This window comes from Narcine bancroftii, chromosome 4 (genome assembly GCF_036971445.1).
Source record: "Narcine bancroftii isolate sNarBan1 chromosome 4, sNarBan1.hap1, whole genome shotgun sequence".
In the NCBI taxonomy this organism is placed as follows: Eukaryota; Metazoa; Chordata; class Chondrichthyes; order Torpediniformes; family Narcinidae; genus Narcine; species Narcine bancroftii.
Genome location: NC_091472.1, coordinates 56633197 through 56657741, shown reverse-complemented (window position 1 = coordinate 56657741; position 24545 = coordinate 56633197). Strand labels below are relative to the sequence as shown.

The 24545-nt window shown below is 39.9% G+C and overlaps 1 protein-coding gene across 5 annotated transcripts in view; it reads left to right on the top strand.

Annotated features, from left to right (window-relative positions):
* The first annotated feature begins 552 nt into the window (after window positions 1–552).
* ppp2r5a (protein phosphatase 2, regulatory subunit B', alpha isoform) overlaps window positions 553–24545 on the top strand; it is a 236346-nt gene continuing 212353 nt past the window's right edge. The window contains exons 1-2 of one of the 5 annotated variants that reach the window (XM_069931341.1): window positions 15828–15925; window positions 17944–18090. In XM_069931341.1, coding sequence (XP_069787442.1) covers window positions 18063–18090 — 28 coding nt within the window. In that variant the 5' untranslated portion in view covers window positions 15828–15925; window positions 17944–18062. Of the gene's footprint in view, window positions 1282–15827; window positions 15926–17943; window positions 18091–18111; window positions 18164–24545 lie in introns of those variants that run through there. The other 4 variants (XM_069931345.1, XM_069931339.1, XM_069931338.1 and 1 more) reach the window with 4 other exon arrangements.

Below are 24545 nucleotides of genomic sequence, written 5' to 3'. Positions count from 1 at the left end.
ACAACTTTGGCCCTGTAACCGAAACAGACATTCCCTGCATGTTACACTCCTCCTCTTCTCGCATCTCCAGTTCTGATGTAGGGCTCTTGGCCCGTTTCTCCCCATTGATGCTGTTTGATTGACTCAGAGCCTCCAGCAATTTTCTGCTTTTGTTTCAGATTTCCAAGATCTGCTGTCATTTTGTTCCAAGAAATTGGGGTGGGGGGGGAAAGAAATACTGTTTACAGATAGGTTGCAAAACAAGCAAGAAAACATCTAATTTGACATTAAGACCCGAGGAAGCAATGCCTTTTGTAGATCACGTCCCATCCTGAAAGCAACACACACCGCCACACTCCAATACCATCGTCACTTGCTTTATAAGCCAAGGTCCTGCGTCAACCAAACTTTATTGGACATGCCCTTGCCCTGGTCCCTTCTGATTTGCTGCGTGACGAAAACATTGCCGCGACGCACGCGAGGGAACGGCAGTGTCCCGCTCTCCGATTGGCGGGCCGCGCGTCAATGAAAGCCTTCTCTGCACTTCCGCTGGGCGGGATTGGTGGGTCCCGACGCGAAAGGAGTGTGTTTTGGAGCCCTGCTCGCGCGCGCGCGCGAGGGAGGTGGAGGAGGAGGCGGCGGCGACGACGACGACATTTCGGCGTCTTTTTGGGGTAAATCCAAATCGCGACTGACCTTGAGGGGGTCCAGACCATCGAAAGGCCAAAGGGGGGGAAAAATCGTCCCCGTCTGTTCTTTCGGCAGAACGAGAAGCTGCGAGTGGAGGCAACAGGGGGCAATGACAGCGCGCTAGCCGGCTCCGTGGAGATCGTCAGCTGGAGACGGACAGCCACTCCCAGGGGAGAGGGGTGGTGGGAGCGGAGCGGAGCAGGCCGCGGGGGGCTGGGGAAGCAGCTCCGGCCCTCGCCGCCAACGTTCACTGCTGCTCCCACTCGTTTTATTTTGCACCCCTCCCCCCCCACCCCTCTCTCCCTCTCTCTCTCTCTCTCTCTCTCTCTCTCTCTCTCTCTCCCCCTCCCTCCTCCCTGAGGGTCCCTGGACTTGATCGCTCTCCGCACCCCCAACCCGAACCCGCTCGTCCTCCTGCTGCCCACTGTCGCGGTGGCTTTGGTCGTTAGAAGATGTCTGCAGCAGCGGCCGTGGTGACAGCGGCGGAGAAAGTGGACGGGTTCACCAGGAAATCCGTGCGGAAGGCGGCCAGGCAGAAGCGATCGCAGGGATCATCGCAATTCAGGAGTCGAAGCAGCCCGGTTGAGATACAGCTTCTTCCGCCCCTCAAAGGTACCGAGGTCCTGTTTAATGGTCTATTGACGCAGGTTCGAAGAACACACCTATGGGCATTCCATATATTAAGGATTAAAGACCTCACCCAACCCAGGCTGCTCCCCCCTCACACATCTCCCGCCCCAACACGCCAGTAATGACCCCCATCAGTAAAAATACAGAGATGCCGAGAGATCATGCCTCATACTGGAGCCTCTGGATACATCTGGACCCCTATTAATCCCAATACAGCGTGCTAAACTTTAGAGAATTACCAACAACATTTAATGTAAAACTATATTAGGGTAGCTGACTAACATTTTGGATGAATGAGTTGGGTCTTAAAGAGCATTTTGCAGCAGGAAAATATGTAAAAGCAGCAAGGTTTGAGGAGTGAAGCTAGGATAGGGCTTTCCAGCTTATTTTAAAGCATGATCCTTCTTAAACATTTGGATTTTTTTGTGACTTCAAGATGTTGACTATACCTGACAAACAAGTTTTTGAAATTTGTTTTTATCTTTATGACCTCAGAATATGTTGGGAATCTAAAAGGGTTTAAGAGTCTAAAAGTCAAAGGTCTGGCTGTTAGTGGTGGCACAATAAAATTGAGTTGTTCAAGCGGCCAGATTTTGGTGAGATGAAATTATAAATGCATGGAATGATTGGAAAGCAACAGATATAATTGTAAAATTGGGAGTTTAACTGGGATAGTTTAGATCAGAGAGTACTGCAGTGATGGATGAATTGGACTAAGAGTACTTTGGGATGTGGTAGTGAGATTTAGCATAGTCTTGGGTTAATGAGAAAAGATTGGTGGGACAATCAAGTCTCGAGATAACTGATGTGGACCGTAGAGTCTGCAGCAAATGAGCCAAGACTGTGAATGGTGGTAAATTAAGTCTGAAGTTGTCTTTGGAATTGGAAGCTGCCACCGATATTGCAATCTTGTCCTCTCTGATGTTTGCCAGATAGTGGCCGCTCCTGGTTATATGTTTATGATAGGTATTTTTCAATCAATAATTAGAGAAATTTTCTCATGCATTTCAGGACTCTGGAGAAGCAACTTGACAATTTGCAGTAATTGTAAGAATTAGGAGAATGTTGATAAGATGGAGTTTGGTGCCTTGTGTATGTACGATGAAATCGCTGCTGTGTTTTACAAGTTGTAAGTAATAGAAGTGTCCTTGTCTACTAATAGGACACCATTTATGCACACAGAAAGAAAAGTCATTGCAAGTGACTTGCATTTTGATTATGATTGGAGATTAAAACAATATCTGGAGCAACAAACAGTCTGCTTGAGGTGCTCATTGGGGTGAACAGCATCAATGGGAGAAAGAGAATTATTGATGTTTTGGGCCAGAACCCTTCATCAGATGAAGTTCTTTTTTTAAACCACTAATGTTGTTCGATCCACTGAATCCTTGCAGCAGACTGTTGGTTGCAACAAAACCTGTCTATTGGAAAGTCTTTGAAAGAGGCCATCAGTGTAGAAATAGGAAAGGATGCGAGTTAAGGGTCAGGGCAATTCATGCCCAATCCTCTTCCAATGCATTGCAATATGGAGATTCTATTCCCTCCCATTCATTGATAAATGCAAGTTCAGGTGTTACTGCTCCATACTTGCTGGGGTTTTACATTGGATTCCAGAGGATCCTCCCAAGCCCATTATATTTACCACACAGAATGTCACATACTGCAAAAGCAACCAAGTGCAAGTTTATCACAGTCATTGCTGGTGAAAATCTTGAAATTCCTTGCTCTGGGTAGCATGGTGGGAGGGCTTTCACAACAAGGATTGATGTGGTTCAAGGTGTGTTACCACAGTTTTGAGTGGACTTAGAGAATGGACTTTAAATGTTGAATTTACAATATTCTCATCCCATTTGAAAACTTCAGAAACATAATTGTACTGTACTTAGATTTTTTTTTGGAACCATCACTAAAGCAAAATGATTGATGTTTTTAAAAAAATCACCTTACTCGTGTAGAATTGTTGTTGATCATTAAAACTGCCATTCACAACTAATGTGCATAGAGATTGGGCTGCTGCAGGCATTTTTGATATGTTTTGTACAACATTTACATCAAATTGAAAATTACAAAAATGGTGGCAAAATTGTGTGATTTAAGAAACTAATTTTTTCCCCTTGAGAGATATTGAAACCTGACCTGTGTTGGGAACCATTGTTGCTTGTTAGGTTTGTGAGAGCAGTGACAATTACATTTATGTACTGACCTGCATGATAGCCTTGAATACATGTAGGGGTTTGGCAGGTAAACAAAATCAGTTTTTGGCTGAAGTACAACAGGAAATGATCTGTTTAATTATGTGAGGAACTATTGGACACGGGCATTTCAAAACTAGAGTTTGCTTTGTATGAGCAATTTATATTTATTGGGTGCTATTTCTTTGCACTAATATTGTTTCAGAACATTAGCTTTCACACAGCTTGAAATATTCAGATTTTTACCTATCGTTCACCAAGAATATGAGGAACTTGAGATTTAAGCTCACATTTGTTCATAAATATCAAAGTTCAATTTATTTTCCCTCCACCTCTCCAGCTACTGATAGTATTTAGGTGAAGAAAATATATTTTCAGCCTTGCTGAAAATTCTCTTTCTCTGGACTTAATCAACAAAGATTCAGAGACTAAAAGACTTTAGTTCAAGTTCAAATTTATTGTCCGAGGACATACAACCCTGAGATTCTTTTTCCTGCGGGCCAGGCAGGATTTCTACTTATCGGTAATCAAGAAAGGATACATATAGAGAAGAGAGAAATGTAAACAAACAGTGCAAATACAGAAAAAAATTCAGTAATACATAATGTGCAAATTATGAGTCCTTAAATGAGTCTCTGAGTGTTGTTTGGAAGTTTGTTGGTGGAGGGGTAGCACCTGTTCCTGAACCTGGTGGTATGACTCTTGTAGCACCTATAACCTCTTTCCTGATGGCAGTAGCAAGTCAGAGCATGTCCTGGGTGGTGTGGATTCTTGATGATTACTGCTGCTCTAATGCAGCTCAGTGTTCCACTCAGTTTTTCTCGATAATGGGGAGAGTTTTGCCTGTGATGTACTGGGCTAAGTCTGCTACTTTTTGAAGTTTTTCTGCTCTGAAATATTGGTACCCCCATATCAGACCATGATGTAGCAGTCAGCATACTTTTCACTACACATCTGTAGAAGTTTGCCAAAGTTTCTGACATTGCACCGAGGAAGTAGAAGCGCTGATATGCTTTCTTCACGTGATATTAGTATGTTTGGTCCAGAAGCCGTGATTAGCACAATACTGTTAAAGCGCCAGTGATCAGGACTGGGGTTCGAATACCACTTTGTATGTAAGGTGTTTGTATGTTCTCCCCTTGAGTGCGTGTTTTTTTTTCGGAGGTTGGTGCCAAGAGTGGGGAACTACAGGCATTCCCCACCCCTCCCCCCCCCCCGATATGTTCACGGAAAGCCCTGGCCATCAGACCCGCTCCCACCCTATCCCGCGTCTCTAGCGTCTAGGTTGACGCACGCTAGCGACTCTTCACCTGATCCCAGCTGTGTCACTAGCATGTGTCCAGCGTTAGTAGTGAATGGTGATGCTTGATGCAATAAAAGGAGCACCCTCGTGTCCTACATCGGAGGGGCAGATGGTGTTAACAACAGGTTAACACTAGAACCTCCCACCCCCTGCTGACAGGTAGGTTCCAACCACCAACCTCACCCCCATCCCCCTGGCTGAAGGAGCCCGTAGCTGAACTCTAGCTTGCTAATGTCCTCTTAAATTTGTTTTGGTGCCAACCCTGGACTCTGGTTTCCTCCCACCATTCGAAATGGGGGTGGAGGTGAATTGGGTGTTATTGAGCAGCACGGGCTCATGGGCCGAAAGGGCTTGTTACTGTGCTGTATATCTAAATTTAAATTTAAAATGTAATTTAAATTTAGGAGAGGTCCTCTGAGATGGTGGTTCTTTGGAATTTAAATTTGTTCACCCTCCCTCAGTTCACTAGATCCTGCAGTTTAATTAGTAAAAATTAAGTTAGTGGTGTGAAACAACCATGAAAATATATTTAAGACAAACATTTAAAATGTAATGGTGGTTGCTTAAAATGAAGGTTTTCATTTTAAAATGTCGTCTGTTGTAAAACAAAATTATGCCCTAATATGCACATGGCAATTTAGGTAAAATTTGTTTGGCATTGTTTTGTTTAGTGCATAGAATGAGAAGCAATTTGATGCATTCTCAATTACAGAAAGTTTACCACTGAATCATTTTACTGCAAAAAAGACTGATGCCTCGTTCTGATAAAGCATTAAATAATTTAAGAGTGGCTTACAAATATAATGCCACGAAATAAAAACAATATTTCTTGCTGGTTTTACAGTATAGGCTCTTGATGTTGGAGAATTGCTTGCAAAGTTGCAGTTATTTGTTATCTTAACATACTTTTGTTTGGCTTTCATCAATTTTTGGTCTGTAATTTTACATGTTCGTTATTACTTTCTATTTGGTGAAGGTGATAATTTTACACTGTAGTAATCAATTAACGTCAATTGTGGAAATTAGTCATCTTTCTTCTTTCTTCCTATTATAATTTCAAAGCCTTCCTTACATTTTTATTGTCACTTGATAATGGTTTCCTTGAAGTGCCTTTTTTTTAAAAATTTTTTTATTTTTCACACCATAAATCACATTAGCCATGATATACACTATTTCTTTTTCACACATATACAGTGAGTTTTTCTCCCCCCCCCCCCCCTTTCCTCCCAAACCACCCCCCCACCCCCCCTCTCATCCATTTTAGGTATACAATCTAGGTTGCATTAAGCCAGTCAGACAATGTTGTCATTCAACAAAATTACACCAGAAATTCTACTGAGTCCATTCTTTTCTTTCCTTCTCCTTCCATCAACTTAGATAATGTTTGTCCCCGGTAGGTTTTCGCTATTGTATTTAATGTAAGGCTCCTATACTTGTTCGAATATATCAATATTATTTCTTAACCAATATGTTATTTTTTCTAATGGAATACATTTATTCATTTAAATTTGGTAGTTTCTTCCTTTTAATTTGGTTATGTATTCCATTAATATTTAAAGTCATATAGTTCAGCATAGCCCTTTTATATTTTGTTTATCTTCTCTTTCCGTTTTTCCATCATTACCTTTCCTCCTTTTCCATTTCTGTTTTCTTATTTTCAACTCTTTATAAGACAACATTCCTACAACATCCAACATTTTCCTTATTCTCCTATTTCTATCTTATTTATCCCCAATCTCCCCTTCACCTCCTGAGTTGTCCTTTAACCCTTGTCGGACAACCACATCTCCCCTCTCCATTTGGATTTGCGAATCCACTCGCAAGCATCAACTGATTTTGCAGTGACCGCTATTTCCCCCCACCCCGCCTCCCCCAGAAAAGATTTCACTTTTCATATGTCACAAAGGTCACTCTTTTAATTCCCTCCTTATTCTCTCTATTCCATTACCTTCCCTTATTAATTCTTGTCTATACTATCTATATTTTCCTCTAAGTACAGATGCATTCACGTATGCACATTGTCTCTATTCACTCTTATACCTCTTTACCCGCATACATATCAATCGTGATCATTTTTACTCTCATTACCCGTCTTCATCCCTCAGTCTATTTTTGTCTTTACCCACATACATATCAATCGTGATCATTTTAACTCTCATTACCCGTCTTCCTCCCTCAGTCTATTTTTGTAATTGTTCTGCAAATTTTCGTGCTTCTTCTGGATCCGAGAATAGTCTGTTTTGTTGTCCTGGAATAAATATTTTCAATACCGCTGGATGCTTTAGTATAAATTTATACCCTTTCTTCCATAAAATCGCCTTTGCTGTATTGAACTCTTTTCTCTTCTTTAGGAGTTCAAAACTTATATCTGGATAAATGAAGATTTTTTGCCCTTTATACTCCAGTGGTTTGTTGCCCTCTCTTACTTTTTCCATTGTCTTCTCCAGTACCTTTTCTCTTGTAGTATATCTTAAGAATTTTACTACAATAGATCTTGGTTTTTGTTGTGGTTGTGGTTTAGAGGCCAATACTCTATGTGCCCTTTCTATTTCCAATTCTTGCTGTAGTTCTGGACATCCTAGGGTCTTAGGGATCCACTCTTTTATAAACTCCCTCATATTCTTGCCTTCTTCATCTTCCTTAAGGCCCACTATCTTTATGTTATTTCTTCTGTTATGGTTTTCCATTGTATCTATTTTTTGAGCTAGTAGTTCTTGTGTCTCTTTAGTTTTTTTATTAGATTTCTCCAATTTCTTTTTTAAGTCTTCTACCTCCATTTCTGCTGCTACTGCCCGCTCTTCCATCTTGTCCATTTTCTTTCCCATTTCTGTTAAGGTCATCTCCATTTTATTTATTTTCTCTTCTGTGTTGTTTATTCTTTTTCTTAAATCCTTAAATTCCTGTGTTTGCCATTCTTTAAATGACTCCATGTATCCTTTAATAAGAGCAAGTATATCCTTTACCTTGCCTTTCTTTTCTTCTTCTATTTCACCATACTCTTCCTCTTCTTCTTCCTCTGGGTTGGCCATCTGTTGTTTCTTTGTTGCCCTTTCCTCCTCTTCTTTCTTGTTTCTATTGTCTTCTGTGGTCTCTTCTTGCTGCAGGTGTTCTGCAGCTGTCGTTGCTGGCTGTGGAGATCGACTCCCCAGCTGGTCCCCCCTCCCGTCGGTGTGTTTTTTTTCATTCGCATCGCGCATGCGCGAAACTTCGCGCATGCGCGGTTGCGCGTTTTTACTCGGCTCTGCGAGCCATTTTTGTAGTCCATTATTTACCGACCTGAGGGAGCGGGTTTCTCTCTCCGCAGCGGGCCTCTTCGGACAGGTAAGGCCTTCACCTTTTTCCTCCTTTGTCTTCTCTTCCTCTCTTCTTACCGTTGCTTTCGACTTTTCTTTTTTTGTTGCCATCTTCTTTCCACCTTTATACTCACTTTTCTGTAACTTTTATTTCTGTGCCTTTGTGTTTTCTCTTGTTTTTCCCGACTTTTCTGGAGAGGGCTGGAGTTCACCGTCCGGCCACTACTCCATCACGTGACTCCTCCCGAAGTGCCTTGAAGTATTTATTACACAGCTGCTGTATTTATTGGTAATTTGAATATACTGTGTATCTCATTCCATGTTTTAAGCTCTTGTGGCCAAATATAATATTTTAAATGTTACTATTCTGCTAAGTTAATGTACCGAAGTAAATTGTGCTATCTGAAGTTACAAAATTGTGTACATGGATTAAAGTAGCTTTGGAATCAAATCTAATATTACAGTGATATCAGTGTTCATTTGTGAATGTCTTATACAATCAAAGGGGTTTGCAGAAATGTGAATCTGTATTTGATAGTACAGGTGCCTAACCTTTTATCTGGAATTCCAAATACCAGCATTTTTTTGGTAGATGATATCTGCTCATCAAAGAGTTTTGCACCAAACGTGGCCCAACACAACCCTTGCTCAACTCACATCACCTAATAAGTGGGCCTTCATGGCGTGCGCCGTCCCTAATTAGTTCGATTATCACTTTATAAGAGCAACTCCCAGTCAGGCGCCGTCACTGATTAGCGCAATCATTACTTTATGAACCCCTCCCTGTCAAGCCCCTCCCAGTCGACACTACCAGTTGAAAGCTCTGAAGCCTATGAATGTGGCAAAGATAGCTGCAGAGTCCCTTATTGGTAGCAGTGAGATGCAGAAAAGGAAGTGTCTGTAGTGGTGGCTACACTGCTCCTGCAATAACACGTACAACCAGATGGGTTGAGCTAAGTGAGCAGACTAGTTTATTGCAGGCTGCTGGGCTGCACTTGTACTCTCAGCCCGGACCTGGCTGAGAACCGTGCTGGAGGACGTTGATGTCACCCGGGCGTCACGTGGTCCCCAAGTGCTGGTTTCTGAGCCCCGAGCTGGAAGGAAGGGAAACCCCCGACGGTGCCATTTTGGCCGGCTGCCCCGCCACGTGGCTTACAAGTGGGGCCGGTTCACCTGCCTTGAGGTGAGCCGCCACACATCTTTCATTATCGATTGTGCAGATGATGGAGTTACTGCAGAAGCTTGATAGAGGTGTTTCTGTGAGTCGTCTAATGGAAGATTATGGTGTGGGATCATCTACTGCATACGATTTGAGGAAACAGAAAGAACAGTTGTTGAAGTTTTACAGTGAGAGTGATGACCACAGACTAATGAATAAAAGGAAAACTTTGCATAGGACAAAAGTTGTAGATATTGACTGAGTGTGACAAGGAAGAAGTGAATGCATGCTGACTGGTCTGCTTGTAATGAAACAAGCTTGAAAATTCCACAAAGAACTGAACCATGAGGGTGACTGTGAATATGCAAAAATTTAAGAAGCGTCACGGTATAAAATATCTTAAAAATTTGTAGGTGATAAAGCTTCTGTAGATTATGCACTTGTTAATGCATGGAGAAATGTAACTGAAGCAACATTAAAACATGTTTTGGCATAGACTTTGGCCATCTACAATGTTCAATGAAAATGAGCCTACAGGTGAAGACTTTAAAGATTTTTATGTCAGTGACGAGAGGAGGATGATCGCTAACCTCATTGCTTTATGCTAAAAGTGTTGCAGTGGAAAATGTCAACAGATTAGAGGCAGCTGACATTGAAGAGGTGTTGAACAAACACATTTAACTGAATTGGAGCACAAGAAATTAAAGAGAGATTGGGTAGGACATGTAACAGCAGCATCGTATAATTCAAAAGCAAGAGGAGTGGCTATATTAATTAGCAAAAATGTGCCATTTAAAATAGAAGAGGAAATAATAGATCCAGCAGGGAGATATGTTATGATAAAATGTCAGATATATTCAGAGCTTTGGAATCTACTTAATATATATTCACCTAACGAAGAAGATCAAAAGTTTATGCAAGATATCTTTTTGAAGGTAGCTAATACGCAAGGGAACATACTAATAGGAGGGGATTTCAATCTGAATTTGGATCCAAATATGGATAAAACGGGGAAAAAAATTAACAGGAAGAACAAAGTAACCAAATTTATAATTAAATCAATGCAAGAAATGAAACTTGTGGACATATGGAGGAAACAAAACCCAAAAGAAAAGGAATACTCATACTACTCGACTAGACATAAAACATACTCAAGGATAGACCTATTCCTGTTATCAGCCCACATACAAGGGAGAGTTAGGAAAACGGAATATAAAGCTAGACTATTATCGGACCACTCACCCCTGTTATTGGCAATAGAGCTAGAAGACATCCCTCCAAGAATGTATAGATGGAGATTAAACCCCATGCTACTTAAAAGACAGGATTTTAGAGAATTTATTGAAAAACAATTAAAAATGTACTTTGAAGTAAATACGGAATCAGTGGAAGATAAGTTTATACTATGGGACGCAATGAAAGCATTCATTAGAGGGCAAATAATAAGTTATGCAACCAAGATAAAGAAGGACTATAATCAGGAAACAGAGCAGTTGGAAAGGGAAATAATAAACATAGAAAAAAAATTAGCAATAAAGGAAGATACAACCAAAAGAAGAGAATTGGCGGATAAAAAAATAAAATATGAAACATTACAAACATATAAGGTGGAGAAGAATATAATGAAGACAAAACAGAAATATTATGAACTAGGGGAAAAAACACACAAAATCCTAGCATGGCAGCTTAAGACAGAGCAAACTAAGAAAACGGTATTGGCAACAAGGAAAAAAGACAAACAAATTACATATAATCCAAAAGAAATTAAGGAAAACTTCAGAGAATTCTATGAACAATTATACCGAACCGAAAACGAAGGGAAAGAAGGGAAAATAGATGAATTTTTGACTAAAATTGAACTACCAAAACTACAAATAGAGGAACAAAATAAATTAACAGAACCATTTGGAACAGTAGAAATACAAGAGATAATAAAAAATTTACCAAATAATAAGACACCAGGAGAGGATGGACTCCCAATAGAATTCTACAAAACATTTAAAGACCTAATAATACCGCCCCTCCTGGATGTAATCAACCAGATTGATGAGACACAAAACTTACCAGATTCATGTAAAACAGCAATAATTACAGTGATACTAAAACAAGGGAAAGATCCACTCTCACCAGCGTCATATAGACCAATATCTTTGCTAAACACAGATTATAAGATAATAGCTAAACTATTAGCGAACAGATTAGCAGAACAGGTACCGAAAATGGTAAATTTAGACCAAACTGGATTTATCAAAAAAAAGACGCACAACAGACAATATTTGTAAATTTATTAACTTAATTCATGCAGTAGAAGGAAATAAAGCACCGGCAGTAGCAGTTGCTTTAGACGCAGAGAAGGCCTTCGACAGAGTAGAATGGAATTACTTGTTCAAAGTATTGCAAAAATTCAGTTTACCGGAGAAGTATATTAATTGGATTAAAGCATTATATAAGGGACCGTTAGCGAAAGTGACAGTAAATGGACATGTATCAAAGCAATTTAACTTAAGCAGGTCAACGCGGCAGGGATGCCCACTATCACCATTATTGTTTGCGCTAGCTATAGAACCACTAGCAGAATCGATAAGAAGAGATAATAATATAAAAGGAATAAAAATAAAAGACAGGGAATATAAAATCAGTCTGTTTGCGGATGATGTGATAGTGTACTTAACAGAACCAGAACTATCAATAAAAGAACTATATAAGAAATTGAAGGAATATGGAGAAGTGTCGGGATACAAGATAAACGTAAATAAAAGTGAAGCAATGCCTATGAATAACGCGGATTTCTCAAAATTTAAGGAGGAATCCCCATTCAGATGGCAAACGCAGGCAATAAGATACCTAGGTGTGCAAATAAACAAAAATCTAGGCCAATTATATAAACTCAATTACAATCCACTAATGAAAAAACTACAGGACGATTTAGAGCATTGGAAAGAGCTACCACTAACACTGATAGGAAGGATAAACTGTATTAAAATGAACATTTTTCCAAGGATACTATACTTATTTCAGGCATTACCAATACAACTGACAGAAAAATTCTTCAAAGAGTTAAAGAAAATAATAAGGAGATTTTTATGGAGAGGGGGGAAACCGAGGATAGCACTAGACAAATTAACAGAATGGTATAAACAAGGAGGCTTACAATTGCCAAACTTCAAAAATTATTATAGAGCCGCACAATTAAGGTACCTATCAGATTTTTATCAAACAAGGGAAAAACCAGACTGGACGAGACTAGAATTAGATAAAATAGGGGAAAAGATACCTGAACACATATTATATAAATGGGACGAAAAATTGGTACAACATAGAACTTCTCCAGTATTACACCATCTCCTCAATATATGGAAGAAGATACATGTAGAAAGAAATAAAATAAATTACCAAATACCAAAACTAATATTGACGCAAAATAAGCTACTCCCTTTTACAATAGACAACCTTGCCTTTAGAAAATGGGAAAAAAAAGGGATTAAAAGAATAGAAAATTGTTTTTCAGGAAGTAGATTCTTATCCTTTGAACAAATGAGAGATAAGTACAATATAACGGGAGATACAGCGCTGGCATATTACCAACTGAGATCCTACTTGAAAGATAAATTAGGAAGCAACTTGAGTTTACCAGAGGGAAGTAACCTTGAATATGTGATTACAGATACAATGTTAATCAAAAGATTTATAAAAAATATGTATATTAAACTGCAAGAAAAGGAAAATGAGGAAACAAATGGTAAAACTAAACAAAAATGGGAACAAGATTTAAATATAAAGATAAAAAAGGAAACATGGGAGAAGTTATGCTCTGGAACGATGAGAAATACAATAAATACGAGGCTGCGTATGATACAATATAATTGGTTACACAGACTATACATTACACCGCAAAAGTTAAATAAATGGGACCCAACAGTATCTGATAGATGTTTTCGATGTAAAAAAGAAAGGGGAACAACAATTCATGCAATCTGGACATGTGAGAGAGTAGAAAAATTTTGGGATGATCTCAATCAGATATTAAATAAAATAACAGAAAACAATATACCAAAGAATCCAGAGATCTTTCTCCTAAGTAACATAAAAAATAAAGAATTTGGAATTGACTTGGAGGATGCACAAAAAAGATTTGTTAAGATAGCCCTAGCTGTAGCAAAAAAATGTATTATGTCAACCTGGAAATTGGAAGATAATTTGAAAATACAACAATGGTATATAGAAATGAATAAATGTATTCCATTAGAAAAAATAACATATAGTTTAAGAAATAATATTGAAATATTCGAACAAGTATGGGAGCCTTACATTAAATACAATAGCGAAAACCTACCGGGAACAAACATTACCTAAGTTGATGGAAGGAGAAGAGAAGAAAAAAATGGACTCAGTAGAATTTCTGGTGTATTTTTGTTGAATGACAACATTGTCTAACTGAATTAATGCAACCTAGATTGTATAACTAAAATGGATGAGAGGGGGGAGGGATGGGGGGGTGGCTTGGGAGGAGGGAGGGGGGAGGGAGAAAAAGTCACTGTAAATGTGTGGAAAAGAAAAAGTGTATATCATGGCTATTGTGATTTAGGGTGTGAAAAATAAAAAATTTAAAAAAAAAAAAAAAAAAAAAAGAAGAGGTGTTGAACATTGATGGAGAATTTGCTGAAATGGTGTAACATACCGATAAGCATGAGAGAGTAGTGATGAGGGCGAAGACATTGTGCGCACAGGTGAAAAATTGCCCATTGATGATAGGGTTAAAATGTGTGATTAGTTAATTGGTGAGATGGAACAATGTTCATTTATCAATGAGCCTGAGATTATGGGTGTTTATTCAATTAAAGAGAGACAACTTGGTCAGAAACCTCTTAATTAAACAGTCGACACTGGAAGAAGTTTTTAAAAAGAGTTCATTCTTACATAATGTTTGAGCTATAATGTGCGTGGACTGGATTTGCACTATTTGATATGTCTGTGAAGTCTCAGCCAGTTTTATTTTAAAGTTCACTTTAAAATAAAAAAAACCAAAATGCGAGTAATATTATGGTCTAAATTAATTTAATACCCTGCGCTCCCTGTTCTGTGCGAATTCTCTTTATTTATTTATTTATTGGCCACGATTTGGAACATTACATTTGCTTAAAGGGACGAATCCTGTTTTGTGTGATTTCTATTTATTTATTTATTGGCCACGATCTGGAACATTACATTTGCTTAAAGGGACAAATCATTTTAAAATGATTCTGAAATCCGGAAGATTCTGAACAATGGCTGGTGTCTGGTCTCAACAATTCCTGATAAAAGGTTAGGCACCTGCGCAGCAAAATCCCTGGTATCTGGCACCTACAGATGCCGGATAATTTCCCAGTTGCTTGAGACTACGTGGTTGTGTGAATGGATATCTATGATGAGGTGTGCCAATTTTAAACTTATTTTTTTTTAATCCATTTGTTTTCTTCATTTTGTTTGCTGGTTGCTAGAGACGGCCTCTTGCATGAATTCTGTATAACAGAGATTTTACTGTATGTAAATTTGTCAGTGTTCATCTCTGCTCACATTTAAAAGTCATTTTTCAAATGGGAAAATTGTAAGGGTGTTACATTTAATATCGAGGGAAATGTAAATATTTAAAAATGCTTTTGTTAAAAATATTCATAATTTTGTTAAATTCTGTAGTATGGAAAGCTATTCCTTGCTCATTTATCTTTCTGTAGCTTCCTAAAATGAAGAGAGACCATCACTTTTTTGTAATCAGCATTCATTTTGAATGCTAGCCTTGAAGAAGATGTGATTAATTTAACTGTATTTATTTCCTGCTTTATGCAGTTGGGATTGATACAGTTGCTACCAAGAAAAAAAAATAGCAATACTTCAGAAGTCTGTAAAATGGGAAACTTATTCAACTTTCTGTTTGCTATGCGCAGAGTTATGCATGTACTTCATTTGCCACAAGACTTTTCTTTGCCCTCTTGTATAACTTTCAGCAGTATTATCAACTCTCCCTTTCTTTATGTCAAATATCCCTTTCTTAATCTCTTCCCCACAAGTAAGCTTCCTACAAATAGCAGAAATTCAGCTCAATTTTTTAATTTTCTTACTGGTCAAAGGTGTTAATCCATAGAAAATAATTCCAATAAACAACACAATTTAGGATTATTAAATAAGATAAACACATAATCAGTTAAACACCACAGGCTGCAGACGCTGTGATTGTAGTAAAAACACCGAAATGCTGGAGGAACTGAGCTGGTCTTTTCAGCATCTAGAGGAGACAAAGATATATTGCTGATGTTTTGGGCCTGAACGCTTCTTCAAATAAAAAAATATAACTAGTTAAATCAAGACTATGAACAATACAGATTATAGTGTTGTAGACATTCACAGTATTTTGTTGCTGCCCACTTGTCTGCTGATATATTTGTCCTCAGTCTAGTTTTAAAAATTACAGTTTAGTGCAATTATTATATACTTTACCACCCTCTACTGGATCTATATGTCACAATGGATCTAATTCTGATTCTGCAATGATCATACAGATCTGTTCTTGAAATTCTATGACCAGTTCTTACATCATCTACTCATAATTGTGACTTTCCTGATACAAATTGGTTAGGTGATCATCACCTTAGTAAGATTGTTATCTTGGGTTCTATCTCCTGTTTGAAGAAAAATTCACATCATGGTTAAGTTTTATTTGTCATTTATAACATTTTGCATAAAATGACCATATTTTAAATAGACAATTATAGTCAGTTTTTTTAATGGAATGCAGTGTATTCCATAATTTCTTCATTTCTAATTTGCTTTTTTCCTGTGCAGTACTTGGAATTGTCATCAAATTGACCATCTAATGTTAAGATTTTTTTAAATGTTTAATTGAAATTGGTTTTTTTTTTGGGGGGGGGGAAATTGTGTTACATTTTATGAAAAGATTAAAAAAAAAGAAAATAAATTAACAAGAAAAATCTGAAGGTGCTAGGGTTTAGTGCAGTACACAAAAGTGCTGGAGAAACTCAGGAGGTCTGTAGAAGGCAGTCAACGATTTAGGCCTGAGCCCTTCTTCCAGATGCCTGAATAAAAAGTTGGGGGGCACGAAGGGGGAGAAGTGTGAGGAACACTGGGTAACAGATAAGTGGATAAAGGTGGGAGGGCAGAAGAGAAAGAAGTGATAGAGCTAAGAAAGCTCTCTGATAGAAGCAAGGGGAGAAAGTAAGTAGTTGAAGGGAAGAAGACGCATAGATGAGGGAAAGAGAGTCCAAGGGAGAGGGGTTAACAGTATTTGGAGGTCGATATTGATGCTATTTGGTTAGACTGCCAAGATGGAATACAATGTGTTGTTCCTCTATTTTGAGCTGGCCTCAACTTGACAATATTACAAGGCCATGAACAGACATGCAAGTGTGGCAATGGGGTGTGGAATTGAAGTGGTTGTCCACAGGGAGGTCCTTGCAGTTGCAGCAGAAAGAGCAAAGGAGCAGAGATTTCCATAGATTCACTGCTCTCCAGGGAAAGCAGTTCTTCCTCATCTCCGTGCTAAATTTACTACCTGAGTTTTGAGGCTATGTTCCCTAATTCTAGTCTCACCTACCAGTTGAAAGAACTTGCCTATGACTATCATAATTTTATTTTTCTATGATGCCCTCTTTTTCTTCTGAATTCCAGTGAGTATAGTCCCAGATGACTTGATCTCTCCTTCTATTCTAACCCCCTCATCTCTGGAATCAAAATCTGCACTCTCTCCCAAGCCAATATATCCTGCCTCAAGTAAGGAGACCAGAGCTGCATGCAATACTCCAGATGCAGCCTCACAGTTACAGCACAAACTCGTGCTCCTAAGTTCAATCATCCTAGCAATGCCTTCTTGATAGCCTGATCCACCTGAAAGCCGACTCCCAAGCACTCCCAAGTCCTGCACAGTAGCATGCTGCAATCACTTGCCATTTAAATAATAATCTTCCATTTTTCCTTTCAAAGTGGATAACCTTGCATTTACCAACAGTACACACAATTTCCCAGTCACTTGCCCACTCACTTAACCTATCTATATCTCTCTGCGCACTCTCTGTATACTCTGCACAATTTCATGCCATCAGCAAACTTGGATGCACTACACTGTCCCCACTTTCAAATCATCAATGTACAATATATCATGTTACATTGTATAGGGAAATATTCTGGTGAAACTTCTTACCAATAACATTTTTAAATAATTTGAAATCTAATCTGCCTGAGGGAGTACCAAAACTATTTGAAGATACTGTTCGGTTAATGCTATTGTTTTCAAATAGTAATACCATTTTATAAAACTTGCTACTACATATATTTAACTGATAAAACCTACAGTAGTCACACAATATGACTTAACAACTCCCTAAAGCTATTAGATTTAAGAATTTATTAGCTTTTCTTTTTTAATTTTCTGTTTGAATGAATCCAACAGAGCAAATTTAAAAGATTGTATTCCTATATACTTCATATTATTTGGAAAGATGTTTGCATTTATTCATGGTATACTGTTGTCATTCTGTTCAGACCCTGAGTTGATTAGATCTCGATGAAATTGTTGTATACCATTACCAGGTTTATGATACTTAAGTAACAGAAAATGTATATTTAAACATTTCTTCAAGTGTTTCCTTTCTGACAATAAATGTTTAGTCAAAAGGTATGTTTGTGAGAATTGTCATTTTCTTTTATTAGGAAGGATCCATATCTTCATTAGCGAATGCTGTGGTGATTCTCATGTGTTCTCTGAGATACCTTGCATGCATTATGGTATATGAGGAAGACAGTAAGAGTGGAGGTAGCACAGTCTGAAGATGCTGGTAGAATTGGAGAAGCTTCAAAGTAATCTTCATTATGAAATAACCTTTATTATTTTCAATGAAATTTAAAATAGAAATTATATTTTGCCGTTCTTGTAAGTCTTTTACTTTTTGTTCCTTCCTTTATCTATTAATTTAACAAACGTTTTTTAAGACAACAGTATTTAATGGGTACTCTGCTTTCTAAACTTAGAATTTTGTATCCTTACTTTAAACCTTACTTGCTGGTTTTAGACTTGTTTTGTACATTTAGTCACATGTATTCTTTTGATAAATTCAGTGATATTGGAAAACCACCCAAAAAGATCTTGTTTTATTCCTTCTTGAGTAAAACATGCAAGTCTCCAGATTCTGTGATTGTAGTAGAAATATAAAAATACTGGAGGAACTCAGCAGTCCAGCAGCATCCATAGAACATGGATTATTACAGCAATGTACAGGCCCTTTGGCCCACAATATTGTGCCAACCTATATAAACCTACTCAACAATCTAAACGTTCCCTACCTCATACCCATGACCCTTTAATTTCTTGCATCCATGTGCCTGTCCAAATGTCTTTTTAATGTCCCTATTGTATCAGCCTCCACCACTACCCCTGGCAATGGATTCCAGGCACCCAACTACTCTCAGTGTATAAAAGAAACAAAAAAAACCAACAGACGTTCCCCTAACATCTTCCCTAAATTATCTTCCCCTCACCTTTCACAGATGTCCTCTGGTATTTGCTACTGTCACCTTGGGGGAAAAGGTGCTGGCTGTCCATCCTCTCTATGCCTCTCACCTTTCACCCTTCTTTGCTCCAAAGAGAAGAGCCGTAGTTCTACAAACCTTTTCTGATAAGACATGTTCTCCAATCCAAGCAACATCCAGGTAAATCGCTGCACCCTCTGTAAAGCTTCCACAACCTTCCCATAATGAGGCAGCCAGAACTGAACATAATATTCCAAGTATGGTCTAACCAGAGTTTAATATAGCTGCAGTGTTACCTCTTGACTCTTGAACTTGATCTTAATACTAGGAGAAGGCCAGCATTACAAAAGTCTTCTTAACTACTCTATGAATCTGCGGATTTGGACCTCAACATCCCTCTGTTCTTCAACACTATTAAGAATTCTGCCATTAACTATATACTCCCCCTTCAAGTTTCACCTTCCAAAATGTATCACTTCACACTTATCCAGATTGAACTCCATCTGCCACTTCTCCACACATCTCTGCATCCTGTCTATATCCTGTTATAACCTATGGCAACCTTCTACACTATCCATAGAACCACCAATCTTTGTGTCATCTGCAAACTTTCTGACCCATCTTTCTAGTTCTTTGTTCAGGTCACTGACCTCTATAAAAATACGTTCCATCCACTACTACCCTCTGCTTTTTGCAGGGAAGCCCATTCAGAATCTACAAAGCCAAGATTTCATGGAAGTCATGACTTTTTGAATGAGTGTACCGTGGGAGATCTTGTCAAATGCCTTACTAAAATCCAAATACACCACATCTTTTGTTACTTCCTCAAAAAAATCCAATTAGGCTTGTGTGGGATGATCTTCCTTGCACAAAGCCATGCTGATTATTCTTGAACAGACCATGTGTCTCTAAATGCTTGTAAATCCTATCCATAAGAATAATTTCCAATAATATGCAAACCACTGACATAAAACTTACTGGTCTATAATTCCCAAGATTCTCCCAATTACATTTTTTTAAATTAGGGGATTGTAACGGCACTGATTTACTACAGTTTACAAACAACTCACTCATTTCTTTCAGCACACATAAAGTCAACTTTCTTTTATTATTCATGAGACACCACCAACTCCCCAAACACCACCCAGCTAAACTCCTCTTACCTTCTCATTGACTCACTGGCACACGGGTGATCCTGATGCTCTCACTCTCCTCCTCCTGCATCTGAGATTCATCACCCATATTCTGATGCTTAGCACACCCTCACATGCACGCTGTTACCCCTTCCCAGTGTATCATATTGCTTACGCCATCAGCAGCGGCCGGCATTGTCCCCGATAAAGGTAAGTACGCGATCACAACAGGATTAAATTTGCTATTCTCCAACCCTTCATTACCTCCTCTCCTGTGGCCAGGGAGGACGCCAAAGTTCCAGCAGTTTCCTCGTTTTCTTTCTCATCTGGTCATGGGGACATTTTGAAGCAGATCCAGAATGTTTTCTTTCTTAACCTCAACTTGCACCAGCATATAGATATTCTATACTAACTTCATATTGTCCAAGATCACTCTCCTTGTGAACAATGAAGCAAAGTATTCATTTAGGACCTCCCCTACCTCATCTGCCTCCAGACACGTGCTGCCCCTTTATCATTAAGCATCTCTATCTTCACTCTAGTCATTCTTCTCTTTGCATATGCATAGAACATCTTTGGGTTTCCTTAATCATTCTTACCAAGACTTTTTCATGGCCCCTTCTTGCTCTTCGGTCCTTTTTTTCAGTTCCTTCCTGGTTACCATATAATTCTCATGAGCCCTTCCTTGTCTTTTACTTCCTAAACTTTCTTTATCCTTCTTTCTTCCTCCTATTGTCAACCACAGTTCCCTTATCCTACCATCTTTTCCGTCTCAATGGGACAAACCTATCCAGAACCCCGCGCAAGTGGTTTGTAAGCATCCACCCACATTACTTCTGTGCTTTTCCGAGAACATCTATTCCTAATGTACTTTCCCCAGTCCCTACCTAATCCCAAAGTAAATAGGACTTGTCCAATTAAATACTTTACTATTTTGTCCACTCCTATCCTTGTCCATAGCTATGTAAAGGTCAGGGAGCAGTGGTCACTGTCACCAAAATGCTTCCCCACCAAGAGGTCTATCATCTGGCCTGGTTCATGTGAGGTAAATATGTACAACCAACGTTTTGGGCCTGAGCCCTTCTTCAGGGAATGAGCAAAAGCCAGCAGGTACCTGAATTTAAAGGATGGGGCAGAGGGAAGAAAGGGGGAATAGCAAAGGCCAACAGGCAAAAGGATATATTTGCATAAGAATAGGAGGATAGAGAGGGAAAGGAAAGAATTGATCAGGGGAGAAGGTGGTTCTGAATACAGAGCTGAAGGAAAGGAGTCGGAGGGGCAGGAAAAGAAAGAGAGCGAGAGGAAAGGCAAAAGAGGGTTAAGGGAATGGAAGAGATGGGGATGATTGGGTGTTGTGGGAGGTGTGTGGCTACTGTAAACCGGAGATGTCAATGCTCATGCTATCTGGTTGGAGGGTACCCTGGAGGAATGAGGTGTTGTTCCTCCTATTTGCGGGTGGTCTCAGTCTGGCAGTGCATGAGACCATGGACAGACACATCCACATAGTAATTGAGCATGGAATTGAAATGGGTTACCACTGGGAGATTCCCGCTATTGCAACAGACAGAGCAAAAGTGCCCGACGAAGTGATCTCCAGTATGCGTCCAGTCTCTCCGATGTAGAGCAGACCACCACGGGGGTACTGGATGTGGCAAATGACCCCTGCAGATCCACATGAAGTGTTGCCTCTCTTGGAAGGCACAAATGCAGCTTTTTAAAAAAAATTTTAATTGCGGCCACAGGGTAAGCGTCAAAGAAACAATTAGTAGGAAGGGAGGAGTGGATAAGGGAAAGGTCCTTGCAGAAGGAAGAGAGGGGATGATGCGTCTGGTGATGGGAACAGTGGAGTATAATATGTTTGTGTGGAGGCTTCTGGGTTGGTAGGTGAGGACAAGGGGAACTATGTCCTTGTTATGTGTGGGGGTGAAGGGGGCCAGAACAGGTATGCGGGCAATGAAGGATATGTGGATAAGGGCCGAGTTCATGGAAGTGGAGGAGAGGTCGCATTTCTTTTTGAAGTAGGAGGACATTTTAGATTAGGGGTTTCCATAGTTGTTGATATTGACTCCCTGAGGTCAATGGGGCAATCCAGGGGTCAATAAATGGCAGGGGGTCAATAACACTGGGAGTGGGGGAGAATGTTGATTTTAAAATAGTGCCTCCACACCATCCCCCTCCATCAAGCATGGGTGGGGGGATGGCTTTACCTGCCATGAACCTTTGTGCGCCACCGTCATGTTTCCCTTGTCACGCATGCGCCAGCCAGCTCTTTGAGCATTGCTGTCACATTTCCTCCTCATCGCACATGCACCAGCTGGCTGAGCATGGCCTGGGGATCCTGGGACACTGCATTTATTAGGTAAATGTCCTTTCTGCCCCTTAATTTGTCCTCCATTTGGGGATGTAGGTGCTACACCCCCAAATGGAAGGCAATTTAACATCCGGCTTGAGGTGGCGCCAGAGGGCTCAAAAGCTGGATTGTCTGGCCTAAAACGAGATGTCTGGCTACCCTACCCAGTGCCCTTGCCCCATCCAGCAACACCCTCCCCGGTCCTTGTTTGGGGGTTGATGAGAGACCATGTAAACCATGAAGGGGTTGATGGTCTAAAAAGTTTGGGGACCCCTGACCTGGAGGATCTCACATGGAAAACCTTGCCCTGGGATCTTGATACTCATCACCTTTGATCCCCATAATTTCCAGATTTTTATATGGGAATTGTCTGAAAATTTGCATTCTGTTTAGTATTATCACCCCGAGACCCATGATCCACTGAATTATCTCTGCTCCTCACATTTTCTTTCTTTGTTTGAATATGTTTGTATCATTGTTCTTATGCTTTTGATTGCTAAGGCCCAGTGCTCAGGTCCTTTAATTTGTCTGTTGCTCTATTTTTCTACCTCTTTGTTTTAAGGTGCTGTTTAAAACCTTTCACTTTGACCAAAATTTTGCTCATGTGCTGTCATACTTTCTTGTATAGCTTTATTTCACATATTGGTTGTTAAAATTTCTGTGATATGCCTTTTAGCTATTTTGCTAAGGATTGGGATTTGTTAAATATGGTAGTGAAATGCAGGTTGATTTGCAATAAATTCTTCTTTATTTCCTATTTTCCTTTGCTATCCTTAATTTGGAAATGTGAACTTTTGTGTATAGAAAAGCTCAGATATTCAATGTTGAAGCTTTCAGCACTCTTGCTTCTCTTTCATAGAAAAGAAACACAACGCCATTATTTTTTTTCATTCAGCATCCATAAAGCATGAATATTTTTTTGAAATAGGGAGACATTTTTAAAATGAGCTCTTGCTTTCTGTTATAAAAATTTAAAAAGAAATATTGGCAATGATAAATAAAAACACAATCAGCACCTAATAGCCTGAATATGCCTGGGATTGTCTGAGCTTAGAAGCTAAGCAGTCTGATTAATACTTGGAGGGGAGACCAGGTGCTGTAGGTTTCCATGAGGGGCGCTGGACAAAGTGGTGACTCTGTCTGCCTTACAGTAGACAAAAGTTAAAGAATTTCATGTATGTTACGTTCTAAATGTAGTCTTTTTCTTCTTTGGCTTGGCTTCGCGGACGAAGATTTATGGAGGGGGTAAAAAGTCCACGTCAGCTGCAGGCTCGTTTGTGGCTGACAAGTCCGATGCGGGACAGGCAGACACGATTGCAGCGGTTGCAAGGGAAAATTGGTTGATTGGGGTTGGGTGTTGGGTTTTTCCTCCTTTGCCTTTTGTCAGTGAGGTGGGCTCTGCAGTCTTCTTCAAAGGAGGTTGCTGCCCGCTAAACTGTGAGGCGCCAAGATGCACGGTTTGAGGCGTTATCAGCCCACTGGCGGTGGTCAATGTGGCAGGCACCGAGATTTCTTTAGGCAGTCCTTGTACCTTTTCTTTGGTGCACCTCTGTCACGGTGGCCAGTGGAGAGCTCGCCATATAACACGATCTTGGGAAGGCGATGGTCCTCCATTCTGGAGACGTGACCCATCCAGCGCAGCTGGATCTTCAGCAGCGTGGACTCGATGCTGTCGACCTCTGCCATCTCGAGTACTTCGACGTTAGGGGTGTAAGCGCTCCAATGGATGTTGAGGATGGAGCGGAGACAACGCTGGTGGAAGCGTTCTAGGAGCCGTAGGTGGTGCCGGTAGAGGACCCATGATTCGGAGCCGAACAGGAGTGTGGGTATGACAACGGCTCAAGCGTATACAGAGATCTTTGTGAGGTTTTTCAGTTGGTTGTTTTTCCAGACTCTTTTGTGTAGTCTTCCAAAGGCGCTATTTGCCTTGGCGAGTCTGTTGTCTATCTCATTGTCGATCCTTGCATCTGATGAAATGGTGCAGCCGAGATAGGTAAACTGGTTGACCGTTTTGAGTTTTGTGTGCCCGATGGAGATGTGGGGGGGCTGGTAGTCATGGTGGGGAGCTGGCTGATGGAGGACCTCAGTTTTCTTCAGGCTGACTTCCAGGCCAAACATTTTGGCAGTTTCCGCAAAGCAGGACGTCAAGCGCTGAAGAGCTGGCTCTGAATGGGCAACTAAAGCGGCATCATCTGCAAAGAGTAGTTCACGGACAAGTTGCTCTTGTGTCTTGGTGTGAGCTTGCAGGCGCCTCAGATTGAAGAGACTGCCATCCGTGCGGTACCGGATGTAAACAGCGTCTT